Source organism: Triturus cristatus, chromosome 2_2, assembly GCF_964204655.1.
Source record: "Triturus cristatus chromosome 2_2, aTriCri1.1, whole genome shotgun sequence".
Classification (NCBI taxonomy): Eukaryota; Metazoa; Chordata; class Amphibia; order Caudata; family Salamandridae; genus Triturus; species Triturus cristatus.
Genome location: NC_140582.1, coordinates 1,009,934,860 through 1,009,952,494, shown reverse-complemented (window position 1 = coordinate 1,009,952,494; position 17,635 = coordinate 1,009,934,860). Strand labels below are relative to the sequence as shown.

Here is a 17,635-nt window from a genome sequence, read left to right as displayed (position 1 = left end):
TTGTGGGCATTCTTGGCACACTTGTACTCAGCCCTGGTGCATGACTTGAACTGGCTTCATAGTGGGAATTCATCATATTTTACATGATGTATCAATTATAACAGTATTCCCGGTGGCTCTTTAAGACCTTGAGTTTTATTTATGTCCAGCTCTTATATCAAGGAAACATGCACATTTGTCTTTGCAAATGGATATATCTGTGTAGCTGGTTGCTCTAGACCATACAGTAATTTACCAGTCCGGGGCATCCTATGTATATTTTTCAACTGTGTGGTTCCTCTGTCGAACAGGTTAAACAGGTTTCTTTATAGTACTCAGCATTAAAATGTGATTTTTTAGAGGCTCATATATCTAAACCTGCAATGTAGACTTTCGATACAGTTCATCTGACGAAGCTACAAGTTAAGCAGAAGAAATAGGTTTAACGCTTTTGTGAGAGTATTGTTCCATCAGGTTTTGGATCGTATTTGTTAGACCGGTCATCCATCCTTAGGGTGGTCTTCCCCAAACGTTTTGCCTGCTTACCTCCTCTTTTTGCTACATCTTCTTGCTGGCCTTAGGACTCTGAGCACTTTACCACTACTGACCAGTGCTAAAGTGCATGTGCTTCTCCCCTAAACATGGTGACATCGGTGTATACCCAATTGGCATATTTAGTTCACTTATAACTCCCTTGTAAAGTGGTATAATATACATCCAGGACCTGTCTTCTGAATGCTACTAGTGTGTCTGCAGCACTGGTTGTGTCACCCACCCACATAAGTAGTCTTTCAAACCTGTCTCAGGCCTGCCACTGCAAACTCTGTGTGTGCGGTTTACTGCCACTTCGGCTTGGCATTTGAAACAACTTGCCAAACCTTAAACTCTTAAACCCTTTTATTACACATAATCACCCTTAAGGTAAGCCCTTGGTAGCCTTATGGGCAGGGTGCTGGGTAAATAAAAGATGGGACATGCACTTTTAAGTTTTACATGTCCTGGTAGTGTCAAACAGCTAAATTATTTTTTCCCAACTGTGAGGCCTACTCCTCTCACAAGTTAACATTGGGAATTCCTTGCCTCGAATCTGCCGCTGACTCAGCACCCTGCACTATCAGTCACACGGAAAAAAACAGCATGAAGATCTTAGAACAAGTAGGCATAGCACAGATGGGCAATCTATATCCGAATGGAACCTTCATCACCCCAGATGACCTGTCCTATATCAGCAACCAATCACTGTTATTCCGATTTATCTATCATAGACTGAGGACCGCTATCAGGGAATTGTATCCTAGCGATCCCGCTGGACCACCTGCATTACAGTCACTACAGACTTTAATAGCAACTTCCACTCACTCTAATATAATCTCACAGCTATATAAACTGGTACAAGCGGAAATTGGCGCACACACCCTCAAGGCCTGTGATAACTGGAATAAACTGTTAGACATCTCCCTGACGGATGAAGACTGGACTTCCTGCTGCACACTTATTACACTGCTCACACCCAATAGCAATCTTCACATCATCCATTACAATTATATACATCAAGCTTACCACACTCCAGCCAAATTACATAAATATGGGCTACGTGAAAATGCGCACTGAAAGAGATGTGGGATTGACCAAGCTGATTTTGCACATCTTGCATGGAATTTTGGTAAAATAAAGACATACTGAGAGGCTGTGATTTACCATTTAGGTATAGTCATATCATGTACACTGTCATGCACACCAAAATTATGCCTATTGGGCCTTCGCATACCTGTGAAGTCGGCAAAGAAGAAATTGGTCGCCATAATGTTGCTCTTGGCTAAACGTAGAGTAGCGATGCACTGGGATAGTAAGCAAACTCCTACCCTAACACGCTGGATACTAGATGCTGTCTATTGTAGAGACAATTTTTTAATATACGCAGAAGAACTACCAACTGCTTCCAAGCCCTCGGATATTTGGGAACCGCTTACTGCATATCTACGAGAACGTCCTGATCTACTTAAGACTAGTCATTAATTTAGACACTTGAACTTTCAATGAGGCACTGCTGTGGTGTGCAATTGCTCAACTGTGTATTATTGGAAAATGTGATGTAAAGGATTCCTTATTGTAATATGCTTAATGGGATTGTTATAGCTGTGACTACTGTTTTGTACGACTACCAAAACCTTTAATAAACAAAATTAAAAATGTCTAAGTGGTAATTACTAATCAGAAAGGAGAAGTTGCATCATGTTTTATATCTTTGCAATGGTAATGACAAATCCTCTTTATTGGGAAAGTTAGATTTAACGTTACTATTTTAGAAATGCCACTTTTAGAATGTGAGTGTATACAAAAGAATTCCCTGAAGGAAGATTTAAAAAAAAAAATGCAGTAAAATTAAATATGTGCTTAACTCATTACATACTATGTGCACACAAACAAATACATATAAGGCGTACTTTAATATACATTTCAATTATTGCATAGAATTTATAATATCAAAAGTATCAGGCAACTTATATCCAAATCATGACTGAATATAACTGGGTCAAAATGAACTAAAATTAAATTACACTTTTCTGTGTTATTCCTTGAATATTTACAATTCATACAACAATGATATCTTAACCACTTAACTAAAATAACCTCTTTTGAAAATCAAATTCTATCGAGGAAATATATATATATATATATATATATATATTACCTACTGGCGGTCGCCAGTAGGTAGTTATAGTTAGGACCGTGTTTCCATAGGAAATCTCAAAATTCTATTTTGAATAACTTTGGCGCCGGTTGACGAATCCTCGGGAAATTTTCAAAACTAATGGGGCGCTCCGTTCAGCTCCTACCCTGAAAGTCTCGGGGTGATTCGTCAAGCGGGGGCCGAGAAAAAAGGGGGGTCCCAAAACGCGTTTTCCCCATGCATTTTTCCATAGGACCTTTAGACGCAGCTACAGCCCGAACGGCTGAACAGAATTACTTGAAATTTGGCAGAGAGGTAGCCATAAGGTCAATGAAGTGCCTTTTGCAGGACTGGTGTAAATCTGTTCAGTATTTCCTGAGAAAATAGCATTTAAAAGCATATCAATATCTATACGCGCGCAGGGTGCGCGCACCGAGCGTAATTCTGATTGGTTACATGTTAGTCAACGTTCGAATCGGTCGAAATCAGGAAGTGTCGGCCGCCATTTTGTTTGTTTTCAGTGCGAGAGTGAAAATGAAAGGTGGCGAACGTGAAAAGGGGGCAGGGTAGAGAGTTCCTGACCCCCTAGCCTTTGTCAGGGGGTCCCTGAAGGACCCCGAAGGCAGAAAAAAAAAATTTTTTTTTTTTTTTAAATAGCGGGGGTGCGTAGTTTATTGTAAAATAAATATATAAAAAACAATAATAATACATAAATAAATTAGTATTTAAAAAACCGTACAAATTCACTGAAAAAACCATAGGTTTCACACACGTTATAGTTAGGAATTAGCATTTAAAAAACCTTGCAAATTCACTTAAAAAACCATAGGTTTCACACATGTTATAGTTAGGTGGATATTTCACTCGTAAAAAACCAATGAATACTCACCCAACTAATCAATAACTAATATACACACTCATGTAGTTAGTGACCAACTGAGGAAGCATGTTATACAACAACAGAGACAGTGCTGCACACATTCACATAGTTTAGTTACTAATCCATGTATTAAGTGAGACACTTTTAATTACTCACTTAAAAAGAGAGTCAGACAGCTACTAAATCCTCCATCCAGACAGTTATATATCCACTCAATCTTCAATACAGGATTGGTATATATATAATACATATTTAAATTTCAAACTAAACCACATTCAGTGGATGATGTCATCAGTGATGTCATTTGAGATGTCATCAGTGATGTCATCAGTGATATCACTGACCATGTAATGAATAATGCAATATGTGACATCATCAGCAGTCCATTGCGGGCGCGTGAGTTATAGTTAGCAGAACTAACTATAACGGAGGAATTTCTATGGTTTTGTACGAGTGAAATGGGCAGCTAACTATAACACCCCTGAAACCTATGGTTTTTTCTGTGAATATATATATATATATATATATATATATATATATACACATATATATATATATATATATATATATATATATCCCCAGTCAAATACTGAATGTCCAAAATTAGTCAACTGAGTCAGGAGAATCAAACCACGGATCTCAATGGTTGTTATGCATTTAAAACAAGAAACAGCAGTCAAATAAAATATGCCTCAATCGATCTATTGTGAATTGCACAGTGTGTTGTTCCCCGTGGTGATTGATTTACCCAGAGTGTTCCTTTCTGAATGACTTACATGTTTAGTGAGGATGGCATATTTCAGAGAACACTGCTTTCAAACTGATAACAACTGCTCTTACTGTCAACCAAGTATGCAGTGCGTTGCTTATCCCCAAGAAACTCTAGACTGCAAGTTGTTCAACTCCCCATGCTCTCGTAGCATACCACATAGAAATAGGTTTGAGGGTGTTCGGTTTTAGATGAATTTTTAATGATGTTAGGAATGTTAATTTGATTCTCATTACTCACAACATGCTTTATTGCTGTTTTTAAGATATGCTGTGTAGTTCTTTTAGATGTGCTGAGAAACAGGTTCACCCTGTTGTAAGGAATGCTTTTAGTTAAAAGTTATGCTTTTAGTTAAAAGTGTATATTCTTCTTATTCTTCTTAGTGCAATGTGTGAATGATATTGTGAATAACAAAATAGGTTTGTTTCGGTTACCACAGTGCCCTTGATTCCATTACATGGTTTGAAAGTAACCCAAAAGCAATAACTCTACTTCAACTATGTACTGGGTAGGGTTCTACGGAGCTGCAATAACCTGTCTTTTACATTAGGAGCTGGTGCATTGAACTGAGTTCACCTGTGGGTAGAACTAAGCCAAAGTTATAGTTCACGCAAAAGTGAAATGACACACAACATTTACACCTCTTAAAAAATATCTGCTTACATTGACTGCTGACTAATCGTTCCAACATCCTCCTCTGCTTCTGTACGGTCTTTGGAACAGGCCCTGGTAGTTTTTCGCCTTCTGTATTATAAATAAAAAAGTTGTCATTTTGTTAGTAGGATATTTTTATTGCTCAACTTCTCAAGAATCATGCTGAAACAATTTGCCAGATGGTGCAAAGAAGAAATTACATATTAATATGCCAGATCTGAAGTTAGACGCTTCTGGGGCTCCTATCCAGATCAAGCATTGGCAAAGCCGATAGGTTTCATCTATGCGAGGTCTATTGGCTTTGTCCATTTTTTTTATAGACATGGTGCACAGCAGCGCAGGCTGCTGTGCAAGATGGCTAATTGTACAGAAAAAAGCGCTATTACTTGGTCAGTATCACGCGTAATAGCATTTTTCTTCCTTAAGCGATGCTGCACAGCAGCTGGTGGTGCTGTGCAATAAGTCTAAAACCAAGCGGGGTAAGCAACACGAGGCAGGTGCGGGGAGGAGGGAGGAAGCAGCAACACAGACAGTGGAAGGAGGGCGGGAGAAGCAACACAAGGGAGGAGAGGGTGAGGAGCAAGGGGGCAACAACACAATGGACAGGAGGAGGAGGGTGAGGGGGGCAGCAACACGAAGGGGGTACAGGAGGAGAAGGAGCAGCAACTCAGCGGACAGGTTAGACCAAGAGCTCAGACGGTGGGAGGAGGGACACAGGAGGGAGGGGGACGGACTGCAGACACATGAACTCCGATAGATTCATGTACAAAAAGAACATGCAGGAGCACACAACCAGTGGAAGGACATTGCCCGAAAAAAGGGGAACTGTACTTGGTCCATACTCCAAGGCAGTGACACACACTAGAAGCACCTAGGAGAAGAGCGAGCAGGAGACGCTGACCAATAAGAAGGAAGGAAACAAGAGTAACGTGAAAGCCAACCAATAGTAAGTAATGGGCGGGTTCCAAATCCGTTTTGAGCTTTTCTTTTTTACAAATGATTTTGCCAACATCGTATTTGCTGTTTCTGGTGAAAACAAAATTTGATGCCCTGGAATTTCTGACTCACAGATACATATGCTGAGTCATGAATATTGGGCGGTTCGCAGGACCACAAGACCGCCGAGCTGGCTATAAGAGATGGCTCATATGGAATCGCCAGGTACAATCTAAATCAAGTGGAGCACAAAAACGTAATCTGATACACTGTTATGACAGGAACTAATCTGTGACTGGTTATTGATTAAATGTTGTTTTAAACACAAAGAAAAAAATGAAATAAGGTCTACAATGTCTTGTACATAAACTTTTTCAACCTAAAAATCATGATTTGTAGGTCATATTAACAAGACTGGGCTTTTATTTTGTCTGATAACGGACCTAAAACTGAAGTGTCTAGGTAGTTTTGGAAAGCTATCTGACACTGTTACTCGAAATATTTTTTTTTTGATAATCAAATTTATTGAGTTTAGGTCAAACCACAAATTCACATTGGCATCAAAATCAAGCATAATATCACAATGTACATCCACACGTGAAACGACAGAGACTTGCAAATCAATTTGCAGGGTAAAATCATACATAAGGTTATCCTGAATCATAGAAGACATGCACCCACCCCTCAAAACAATAGGTTGAACCATTTACCCCATATCTTTTCGAAGAGTTCGGGGCAGCCCCGGGCTTCAAAGAGGGGCTCCTCTTGAGTCCCGCACCAGTCCACCCCCTGTCTCCACCTCCGCATAGTTGGGGGTTTGGCCTGGGATCATAGTGCCGCTATATCTCGCTTCGCCACCGCCACCACCGCACCAAGGAAACGCTTGTCGACCCGAGAGCCGTCCAGGCCATCAAATATGCCTAGAATCAGGCGCAATGGGTCATGGGGAACCGTCCACAACAGGGTCTGTGAGAGTTCCATTTCCACACCCGCCCAGAACGGAGCAAGGACAGGGCATTGCCAGACCATATGATAGAAGTCCGCTGGGGCGTGGTTGCAGCGCGTGCAGGTCGGGGAAGGGTGCAGCTGGGCTTTGTATTAGCGCGCCGGGGTGTGGTAAGCCCCGTGTAAATAATGGAGTTGGACTAAACGTAGCTTGGATGAGGTCATCAGGGTCTTGGGGGCCATGAGGGCGTCCCTCCAATCCACATCCTCCAAGGGGCCCAACCAACCCTCCCAGTGGACTCGCAGCGCGTTTAATGTTGCTGGGCTATTGTTCACTAGGGAGCGATAAATCCGAAAGACCCTCCTCTACCCAAATTCCTGATCATCACCTGGGCCTCGAGGGGACTAAACACTGGAAGGGAGGTGGGGGACGGAAGGTGCACCCCCAGGGCATGCCTAAGCTGCAAATATTTGTAGAATTGGGAAGAGTGGAGGGAACAGCGCAGCTGCAGGTCCGCAAAGGTTCTGATATGGTCCCCCACCCAAACGTCCCCAAGAAGCGAGATCCCTATGTGGTCCCACCGATTTAATGGAAGTCCCGGAGGGATGAGGTCTCTTGCAGCCAAGTGCCACACCACAGTGGCGTCTGCCTGGTATGTTTCCGATCCCACTTTGTGTGACGCAAAGCAGTGCACCAAGCCAAGAAGTCTGACCGAGAGATGGCGGTAGGTCCCAAGGTATGGGAGCTCCATACAAGTAGGCCTGAAGCCGCGGGAAGTCCATCGTCCGGAGTTCTACCTGATACACGGGTCGGACCAGCCGCCCGTGAACCAGTCATGGACCACGATACGTTTCGTGGCTAGATAACAGAGGTGGAGGTTGGTTACTCCCATACCCCCGTCATAAGGAGGTATGCGGCAGTGTGCCAGGGACATCTGCAATCTCCTGCCCCACCATAAAAAGTGGGTGAAGATACCGTCGAACTCACAAAACCAGCTCGCCGGGAGGTGAAAGGAAATATTCTGCAGAGTATACAAGAACCGGGGGAGAACCATCATTTTAAAAAGGGCACTTCTACCAAGGGGGTTAAGAGGAAGAGATTGCCATTTCCTAAGGTCCGCCTCGGCGATTAGGGGCGTAAGTTTCAGGGCCCATTCGAGATCTGGAAGCAGGGCAACCCAAATTCCCAGGTACTTGAAAGATTGGCTGCGCAAGGGGATGGTTGTCTGCCAATCAAAACAGGCACGGGACGGGTGGAGGGGAACCAGAGTGGACTTCACCAGGTTGAGCCAAAGGCCCGAGACCCGTTCAAAAGTGGAGAGGACCTCCATGCAGCCTGGGCCAGAGTTCTCGGGGTCGGCCAGGATGAGGAGAACGTCGTCGGCATAAAGAGCGATCTTATCGAACTGCAAGGGGTCCCACGCCCAGCCCCGGATGCAGGGATCCTGGCGTATAAGGGAGACCATGGGCTCCATTGCTAGTGCAAATAAGAGCGGCGAGAGCGGACAACCCTGGCGAGTGCCTCTCTGGATGGGGAACGCCTCCGACAGCACGCCGTTTACTAGGATCCTCACTTTAGGGCAGGGATATAGAACATGGATGAGGCGCACAAACAGTAGGCCGAACGCCATCCCCTCCAGCCAGTGCTTTAAATGGGAAAAAATAAGGGCATTTATATGATCGTACCTAACGACTTCTGTAGCAGTTGCAGCACATGTCAAAACACACGAAAAATGCGTTTATGGCACTAAAACAAATTAACCCATTACCCATAATTACATGCTCCTCCGAAGCAGAGCAGAATCTGCCCTGGAGGAGAAACCTAACCTGCGCCTGCCGTGCTGTGGATTAGGGTACCGGTACTCTCCCTGGCTACAGAGAAGTGCAGGTACTGAGTGCAGAAAAAATCGGAAGTGCCGGTACTCAGTACCGGAGAGTACCGGGCCATTTAAAGCACTGCCTCCAGCACATCCTCCAGATAAGTCCAGTCCACTGTGTGCGAGTGCGAGGTGGAGACGGCGAATGCAGTGCCGTGTACCCTGGGCAGGCATGAAACCGCATTGATATGGATGGACCAAATCATGTAAGAGGGGACAGAGGCGTTGGGCCAAAACATTGGCGAAGATTTGACCTCGGTGTTGATGAGGGAAATAGGACGATAGTGCGCACAAGCAAAAGAGGGCAGCTGTGTCTTCGGGAGCACCACAATAGTGGCCACGTCCGTTTCGGGGGGAAAGGACCCCATGTCCACCACATGGCGAAACAATGCTACCAAGTTCGGGACCAGCAAGTCGCGGTAGGTCGCATAGTATTCCTGCAGGTAGCCGTTCGGTCCCGGCGTCTTGCCAGAATGCAGGTGAGAAATGGCCTCATGAATTTCCTCCGAAGTGAGGGGGAGATCCAGAGTCTCCGAGACCGCTTGGGGAAGACGAGGCTGATGGGTCCCAGTCTCCAACAACAGTGCAGTTAGGGAGGCCTTGGGTGGTCGGCCCGCATAGAGATTAGTATAGTAATCCGCAAAGGCTTGGGCGAGAGCCCGAGAGGTGAAGTGATGGGTACCAGCCCCATCACGGACCTCGGGAATGATGCGAGTGGCCTTGGGATAGGAAATTAGGGTATGGAGTAATTTGCCATTTTGGCCACCCCAGCCATATACTCGAGCCACCGAAGAGCGCCAGAGCATTTTAGCGGCGTCCAGGGAGATCTGGCAGATCTCCTCTCGGAGCAGTGCGAGCTGTCGGGGTGAATCAGCACCCTCTATAGACCCTTAAGTTGACTCCAACCGGGCAGCGCGGGCCTCCAACTGTAAAAGGAGGGTGACCTGAGCCGTGCGCTTCACGTGGACTAAGCCTCTGGCCACACCCTTGCCGGCCTCCCACAAAGTACCCGGCGATCGGACACCCTGTATTGAGCACGAAGTATTGCTTCAGTTCCCGCCCGAGGGATTCAACAAATTCCGCGTCTTGCAAAATCCAGGCATTCATTCTTGAAGTCGTACAAACACCATCGGGGGTATCCGAAGCCAGAGGCAGACAGGAGAGTGATCCGAGATGCCCCTGGGCAAAATAGTGGCCCCGGACACCAACAGACGATCTAGGGCAGGCACTAGGAGCAGGTCAATACGAGAATGAGTATGATGGGCCGCGGAAGTGTGGGTGTACTGTTCCCACCGGGGATTCCACACCCTCTAGGCGTCGCAGAGACCCAGGGTGCAGGACCAATCAGAAAGGCGCTTAGCAGAGGCAAGGCGGGACGTAGAGGGAACTCCTGTCGCGTCGCGAGAGGTGTGCATAACAGCGTACAAGTCACCGCCGATGACCGTCAGGCCCAGAGGAAGGGTGGAGACTAAGAGCGTGAGTCGCCGGAGGGCAGCGGGCATTGTGGCAGGGGGAATATAAAGAGTTAAGAGATTAAGATGATGCCCCTCGATCCTGCCAGTCAGGGCCACATAGCGGCCTTGTGTGTCAGTCTCAACCTGTGATAAATTAAAGGGGAGACCCTTACGGAGCAGTATGGCCACCCCCCCGGGGACCCCGTGTAAAACCTGAGTGCCAGACCCTGTCAAACCCATAACGGGCGAGAAAAGTGCACTGAGTGCCTAAAAGGTGCGTTTCTTGTAGAAAGAGGATGTCGGGTGCGTGGCGCTGGGCGCTGCGGAGGACTGCAGTTCGCTTTATGCGTTGACGTTCCATGACACAATGTGGAGGGGTCTATGTAAGGTGGACATCATCAGGGCGGGTATTGTGTGTGGGATAGTAGTGCGGATATACCTAGGTCCCAGGCGAGGCAGCCTCTCCTAGCCGGGGCATTGGGGTGCATTTCGTGGGGTCTGCTAAGCGTCATGTCGTCAGCGGTGATGCGTGTACATTGACTGATGCCAATTAAAACAAAAAACGGCAGCCCATAGGCGGCCAAAAACAATAAACAATCGGGAGACAACGGTCTGCCCACCCTCCCTCGCCGCCCCCCCCACCCCTCCCAACACCCTCCACCCTACACTTCTGAACTTGAAGCATCTGTCGCCCTGAAAAGGAAAAGCCAACAAACCAGCAACACAGCTGAATCGGAGTGCTAAGCTAAAATGGTTAGTGGAACATGAGCGTGGCAGAGATGGACCCCTCCATGTAGGCAGATGAGAGAATCGTTAAAAGCTAGAAAAAACAATTAAGCATTAAAGGCCAAAGGACTACAATTAAAAAATATTTAAAGTAAATTAGACATCACAAGGATAGCTATCAGTGTACAAGAATAATGGGTTTTAAGAATATTTGTTTTCTATTTTTCAAGGAGAAAATCTGCAGATGAGCTATAAAGAACTTTGTAACACTGTCAACACTAAAACCTGCTTGTGTCCACAAAGGACGAACAGCAGCAATAAGGTTGAGTAACAAAGGTTTAAATATGCTCATTGAAGCACTGAAATTGAGAAAAGCGACATCTAACGAAAATGAAAATCTTATTAAAACTCAGGTGACAAATCTCAAGGTAAAATAGCCAAACAATACTAATAGGCAGGATAAACAGCCAGACAGACTTGTGAGATTAATGGACAAGTTACTTCTCTTCGGTAACGCCTTAGCTGGTAGAGACAGAATCTAACGGCAGATTTCTTTCCCTCTGAATTTCCCAGGTGTCAAACTGGGTTCGTAAGATTATTCTTCAAGTAATATCCCAGCGCTCCAGTAGGTGGCATCGGTTGGCTCCACGTGATGTCATCGACATCGTCCACACCAGAAGTGACGTCCGCATAACCTATATTGGCGCCTCCTCGGCACACTAATGTTAGTTACTTTCCACAACTTTCCACGCCAGAAACGTGGAGCCATGAAGAGTACTGACATTAGAGTATTTGAACACTAGGGCCCTAAAAGGGAACAACCTTGAAGCTAGAAACTTGCCTGCAGTGCGAGGAGGATGGGTGGGTCGTTACCAAAGGTAAGTAACTTTTCCATCTGATAGACACATCTATCATGCAGATTTCTTACCTTTGAATAGATATCCAAGCAATACCATCCCCGGAGGAGGGGCTGCGGACAATCCTGCAGGACAAAATGTGAGAAATGACCATCCCTACATACCTGACTGTCCAGGTAGTAATGCTTGGTAAACATATGTAGGGATGCCCACGTTACTGCCTGACTGATTTCCATGACTGGAACCAGCTTTTGCTCTGGTGGAACGAGCTCTTAAGCCTTTAAGAGACTGCTTCTTTGCCAAAGTGTAGCAGATCTTGAAGCAGAAAATGACCCATCGAAAGGTAGTCCTTTTCTGCATCGCCCGCCTTTCTTTGCACCAACATACTCAACAAACAGTTGGTCGTCCACCCAGAACTCTTCTGTGCGGCCAAGGTAGAACGACAATGCTCTTTTTGGATCGAGATGGTGGAGTTGCTCCTCTTACTTCAAGGGATGTGGAGGATCAAAGAAAGTGGGCAAGGTGATAGATTGCCCGACATGGGTATGTGTTACCACTTTTGGGAGGAGAGAGGCTCTAGGGCAAAGCGCCAACTTGTCCGAGAATATTGTCAAGAAAGGAGGCTTGGACAATAGAGCCTGCAGCTCGCTAACCCTCCTGGCTGATGTGACTGTCACTAAAAAGGGAGGTTTTATTGTTAGCAGCTGGAGGGGACAATTGTGCAGGGACTTGAAAGGAGCACTCATGAGGAAAGTGAGAACCTAAATTAAGGTCCCACTGAGGCATAAGGAAGGGGGAAGGTGGAAACATATGTACCAGGCCTTTTAAGAATCTATGTACCATGGGTGAATTAAATAAAGAGGAAGAGCAGACAAATACCCTTCCAGGATGCCCAGGGAAGAGCCCTGCTGGGCAAGGGTCAAAATAAAAAGTAAAACATCAGAAAAGGAAGCAGACAGAGTCAATAGACTTCTCTGTACAATGTATTACAAATTCTTTCCACCAGTAGGTGTAAACCGTCTTAGTGGAGGAATGCCTGGCTGTCAGAATAACATTATAAACTTCGGGAGGAAGGTTGAAAGCTAGCAATTGCCGCTGCACAATTTCCACGCAGGAAGGCATAGAGTTGTCAGGTTTGGATGGAGCACCCTCCCCTGCTGCTGCGACAGAAGGTCCTCCTGAAGGGGCAGCCTGATGGGAGGGTAGATGTTCATTTGCAGACACTCCGTGCCCAATCCGGAGACACAAGGATGACTGTGGGCTGTCATTCCTGATCTTCCCTAGAACTCTGAGCAGGAGTGGTAAGGGCGGAAAGTTGTACGGAAGACCTCAGCTCCACTCGAGAATTAAAGCATCTCCGAGCGAGAACCACCGTGGAAACTCCAGTGCGCAAAACTGCTGACATTGTGCGTTCTCTGCAGAGGCGAACAGATCTAACCAAGGCTCTCTCCGTTAGGCATTGAAGGCTAAGTTTGCCTGCCCTGGAGTTCAGGGAACCTGCCAGGTGTTGAACCACCAGGGATATGCCCTGCTTTCCAGCTATGGCCAGAGACGCAGGCCCTCTTGACAAAGGGTCCACGACCTTACTCCGCCCTATTTGTTGCAGTACCACAAGGCGGTGGTACTGTCTGTGAATACTTGAACAAGCCTACCTTTGATGTAGGGTATTAAGGCTATCAATGCCAATTGGATCACTCAAAGCGCAAGCATGGTGATGTGGAGTCCGGATTCCACTGGAGAGCAGAGTCCTCTTGTAGGAAAGTAGAATCTGCACTTATGTTGCCCACACTTTTTTTCTGATGTTTACACTGGTTTCTGGCTATAGTCTGGCTGGGACCCTGCTAATCAAGGCCCCAGCCTCTCTGTTCTCTCTAAACAACTTGGTGTGCATATTAGATGCACTAGTGATTGGATACTGTGGTACCTTATGAGCCCCTAGTATATGGTACCTTAGGTACCAAGGGCACAGGTACTTCACCGGCCTACCAGGGGATGAAGCATGTATTATGCCACCCCTGGGAAGCAGACTAATTCTGACACCACAGGCCTGCTACTGCAGCCTGGGTGAGGTAGTGTTAGCACTCCTCACTGAGATATAGGTTCCCTATATCTCTCCTTACACACATATAAACCTATCAGTCACCCCTAAGGCAGGCCCTATCAATCCTGAGGGTAGGGTGCTTGGTTTCCATGTGCCTCTGCCTGAGCAGAGCCCCTCTGCAGCTCGCAGAGTCCATTCTCTGTGGCTGTTTGTGGATGCGGTTAAACCATATACTCTTAAGTGCATTATAACCTTGCGGTTAATGCCAACTTTGGAATGGCTGCATCAAAACATGTTGTGTTTGGTGTCAAACGCTTTGGAATCATACCCCCTCACCAGTAACTGGTGTGGGAGTATGATCCCACCCTTATAGAGGGATAGACATGTACCTACTAAGGAAACACGGTAGAATCCTGAAAGAGCCCTGGCATCACAAAATGGATGCCACCAGCACAGACACTGGGCTGCCCTCCTGCTGCTGACCGAAACTCGCAGTGGAGGAGGCCCAACAAAAGGCATCCTGTCACAGGGAGGTATAACCACCTCCCAGACAGGATTTAGTGTATTGGGGCTGGGTGGGTCCACTCCTAGAGTGCTTTGAAGTCCTGCACTGGGGGAGCAGTAGGCTCATCTGTGCATATGCCAGCTCAAACCGGTACAGGGGCTACCTGCCCCTGCTCTGGCGCGAAACTGGACAAAGGGAAGTGGGTGTAGCCACCCACTCCCCTGACCCTCCCATAGGAGGGGTCATAGAGCTAGTCCCTCCCTTCCTTGTAGTATAAGTTAGGGAACCCTTGCTATTGCAAACTAGAAATCCCTGGACGACGCTCTGAAGAAGAATCCTGGACCGTCGACGTTCCACTACCTCTGGAAGACGGAAGAATCTTCCTTGGAGACAAGGAGTGACTCCCCTGCATGGCAGGCACCAAAACTTTGCATCGACGGTCGCAAACTTTCCCACTCCCGTCGGAGTCCGAAGTCCCTGTAGCCCAGGAAGAGGATTTCCTGACTTTTCCAAGGCTATAGTGAGTTCCCAGCGACGCTGAGGCAAGTGGACCGCACGAGTGACGAGGAACAGCAATCCCTGAGTACCGTGCACTATTTTCGAGTGCAACCCCTTCACGACGTTCTACGAACTTGTGCATTGGACCACGTGTGGTCCAAGCCTCCAGCAGGATTTCCACCGAAGATCAGAGGCCTACCCCGTCCCGAGTGACCGTGGGCCCCTGTTGAAGGAATCCTCCAGAGGCGTCTTGCGATCCCTTGCCGGACGGCTTGTGGGTCCCCAGAAGTCTTTTCTACAGTTCCAAAGGGTTGCAGGCCTACCCTGACTTACCCTCGCTGGGTGAGTCTCTCAGACCTTGCTGACTTTTTACACTTTCCATGAGACTTGCTGTTACCAAGGCTTGTTGGCTCCAATCTGGTCACCGACACCGCAGTAAGCTGCAGACTTCGTGGGACACGCCGAATCCAGCTCCTGGTCGTCGTCGACGACGCCTCCTGGACCTCGTAGCTGAAGAGTCAAGACACCTGTGATCACCTGAAATCACCAGACGACTGTGGGCATCCATCTTTCTGGCCCCAGGTCACTGGCAAGCGACTTTGAACACTGTCTCCTCTGCTTTCAGGTCTTCTTTCTTCTGAATCCAGCCTTGGATTCCACCGGACACTTCTTCTGTCTTCACAAGCAGCAAGTCTTCTTTGGCTCCCATTGAAAACGACGCCGCGACCCGACACCAAAAGACACCTATGCACCCGGCTTCCCTGGGTGAGGTAACTCCTGCACTACGGTGCTCCTGTGTGTGTTGGCTCTAGAACTACTTACCCTGTAAGTGACTTGCTTGTAGACTCTCCCGAAGTATCCTAAAACTCTAAAATTCCAACCGCGACTTGCTCCATTGAAGTCAATAGGGAACCCGCGGCTGTGTTCTCACACTGCACGTGTCTCCCGTGGGTCCTTTACTTACCTAGTAGAACCAAAAGTGGGAAAAAAGGGGGGGGCTTTATTTAAACAGGTCCAGCATACATGCTTATAAATCTATCTAAACAATGCTGGTATGCAGTTCCTAATGTGAAAACAGGTTGTAGGTACGGATCAGAAAACTCCGTAAGGAGTGGCAGAACAGGAGAGTGTTCTCCTTTTCGGAAAAAGGCCCTCACTCACCCAGCCAGCTAGGTGTCTTGCTTCATCATCGGGTCTGCTCCTACTGGGGCCAGCGCTGCAATGCCCGATCAGGCGCCTGTGATGGGGCCTACTTAGCGGAGATCTTTATTCCTTAAGTCGTTGGGTGACGTGCAGGTAAGGGCCCTAGAATAGTGTAGGTGAAAGTGATGTGTAGGGTAATGTGAAATTAAAATAGGAAAAGATGGTCCATTCAAAATGATTTTAATGAGGTTGGCCACTTCCCTAATTAAAAAGAAAATTGCGCGTATATTCACTCTATGGTGTGAGGTTCTACGCTTATAAAAGAGGTCGACATGTTTCTTGCCCTTGTACCATGTAGATGGCAATTCTTCAGGACCTATGAAGTACTTCCTACACTTTTTGGTAGTGGTCACTAAACAATTATTAGTGAGCAGTGACCACCGTTACAGCACCCTAAAAAGTGGTGGTACCTGTAGTTCAGAAAAGTTAAATGACAACCTGTAAAGTAAACAGAATAACAACCGTCAGATTAAAACATCAACAATGCTATGTCTATCAGAGACAAGTTGTATTCATGAGACTGGTGCACTAAACAGTATTTGTGGTGCATCACACGCATGCAAAAGGCCAGTGAATAATGGCATGCTTGGCACACAAATCCTATTTGTTATAAAACATACGAGCTAGTGGATGGGGAATCAAGAAGTGGTAGAAGTTAAAAAATGAGTATGAATAAAATGAAGCTTCTCACCCAATTAGGGTCAGTTATGGGCCGCAACCGGCCGGTGTAGACACTGAACTGTAGTATCCTGGTATATGGTAGAAGTTATTTAGAAAAAAGAAACATATATTTGCCAGCAACAGCAGAACACATGAGATGTCAGTATGGTTAAGAGTTAGCACTCACAACTACCAGTGTAAAACCCCAAGAGTTCGAGTAGGCAGAGAGTCCTGTCTCGTTTGGCGGTGTGTGGAGGTAACCAACGTTGCGTGCAAACAGTCCAGAGGAATTAGAACCCGGAAGGAGGAAGCAACACATGCGTGTTCAATGAACTAGCGCGCTTGAGTGCTATGTAGACGTCCATGCGTATACTACCCCGGGTCAGATTTCCTCTGAGGAAGCCGTATTGCGGCGGAAGGTTAGACCATTAAAACCAAGTGGTAGATTAAAAGGGAGAGAGCGAGATCACCATAAAAACAAAGTACAGCCAGCGCTGTGGTACAACGCCCGTAGAGGCACCCCTCACAGTGGACGAGGTGAGAAGGTAAAACCTGCATCGAGCGGGTGTGCTCTCACTGCGGACGAAATCACAGGTCGGTCAGTACCGGGTGAGTGTTTACGTGGCTCGTCCCCAAAATCAAGGGCGGGTGAAATGTATACGAGCACAGCTAATAATGCCAAACAGCGAACACCGGGGGACCCAGGTGCGGTCACATTTACTCACGGTTCCCCAGGAAGGAGTGCGGCGTCTGTCCTACCCCTCACTCGGCCAGTCCGGGCAGTGGTGAGCGCATTGCTTGTTCCACTAGAAGTAGCGGACAGCGGAGAAAAGGAGGGCGGTGCTGTCTGTACCTTCCGGGTAGCTAGTCGAGTCACTAGAGTGTAAACCCACTATGGGCGCCATGTTGGAATAGCGTATTCCAAACAATCTGAACATCATGTGATCGTTGTATAAGCCAACTAAACGTCAGAGACTCGA

At 46.8% G+C, this 17,635-nt stretch overlaps 1 protein-coding gene across 2 annotated transcripts in view; it reads right to left on the bottom strand.

The window, feature by feature from the left end:
• Positions 1 to 17,635, bottom strand: part of WFS1 (wolframin ER transmembrane glycoprotein) — a 397,666-nt gene that overhangs the window by 78,766 nt on the left and 301,265 nt on the right. For both annotated transcript variants that reach the window (XM_085642442.1, XM_085642443.1), the window contains one exon: positions 4,963 to 5,043. In XM_085642442.1, coding sequence (XP_085498568.1) covers positions 4,963 to 5,043 — 81 coding nt within the window. The remainder of the gene's footprint in view (positions 1 to 4,962; positions 5,044 to 17,635) is intronic.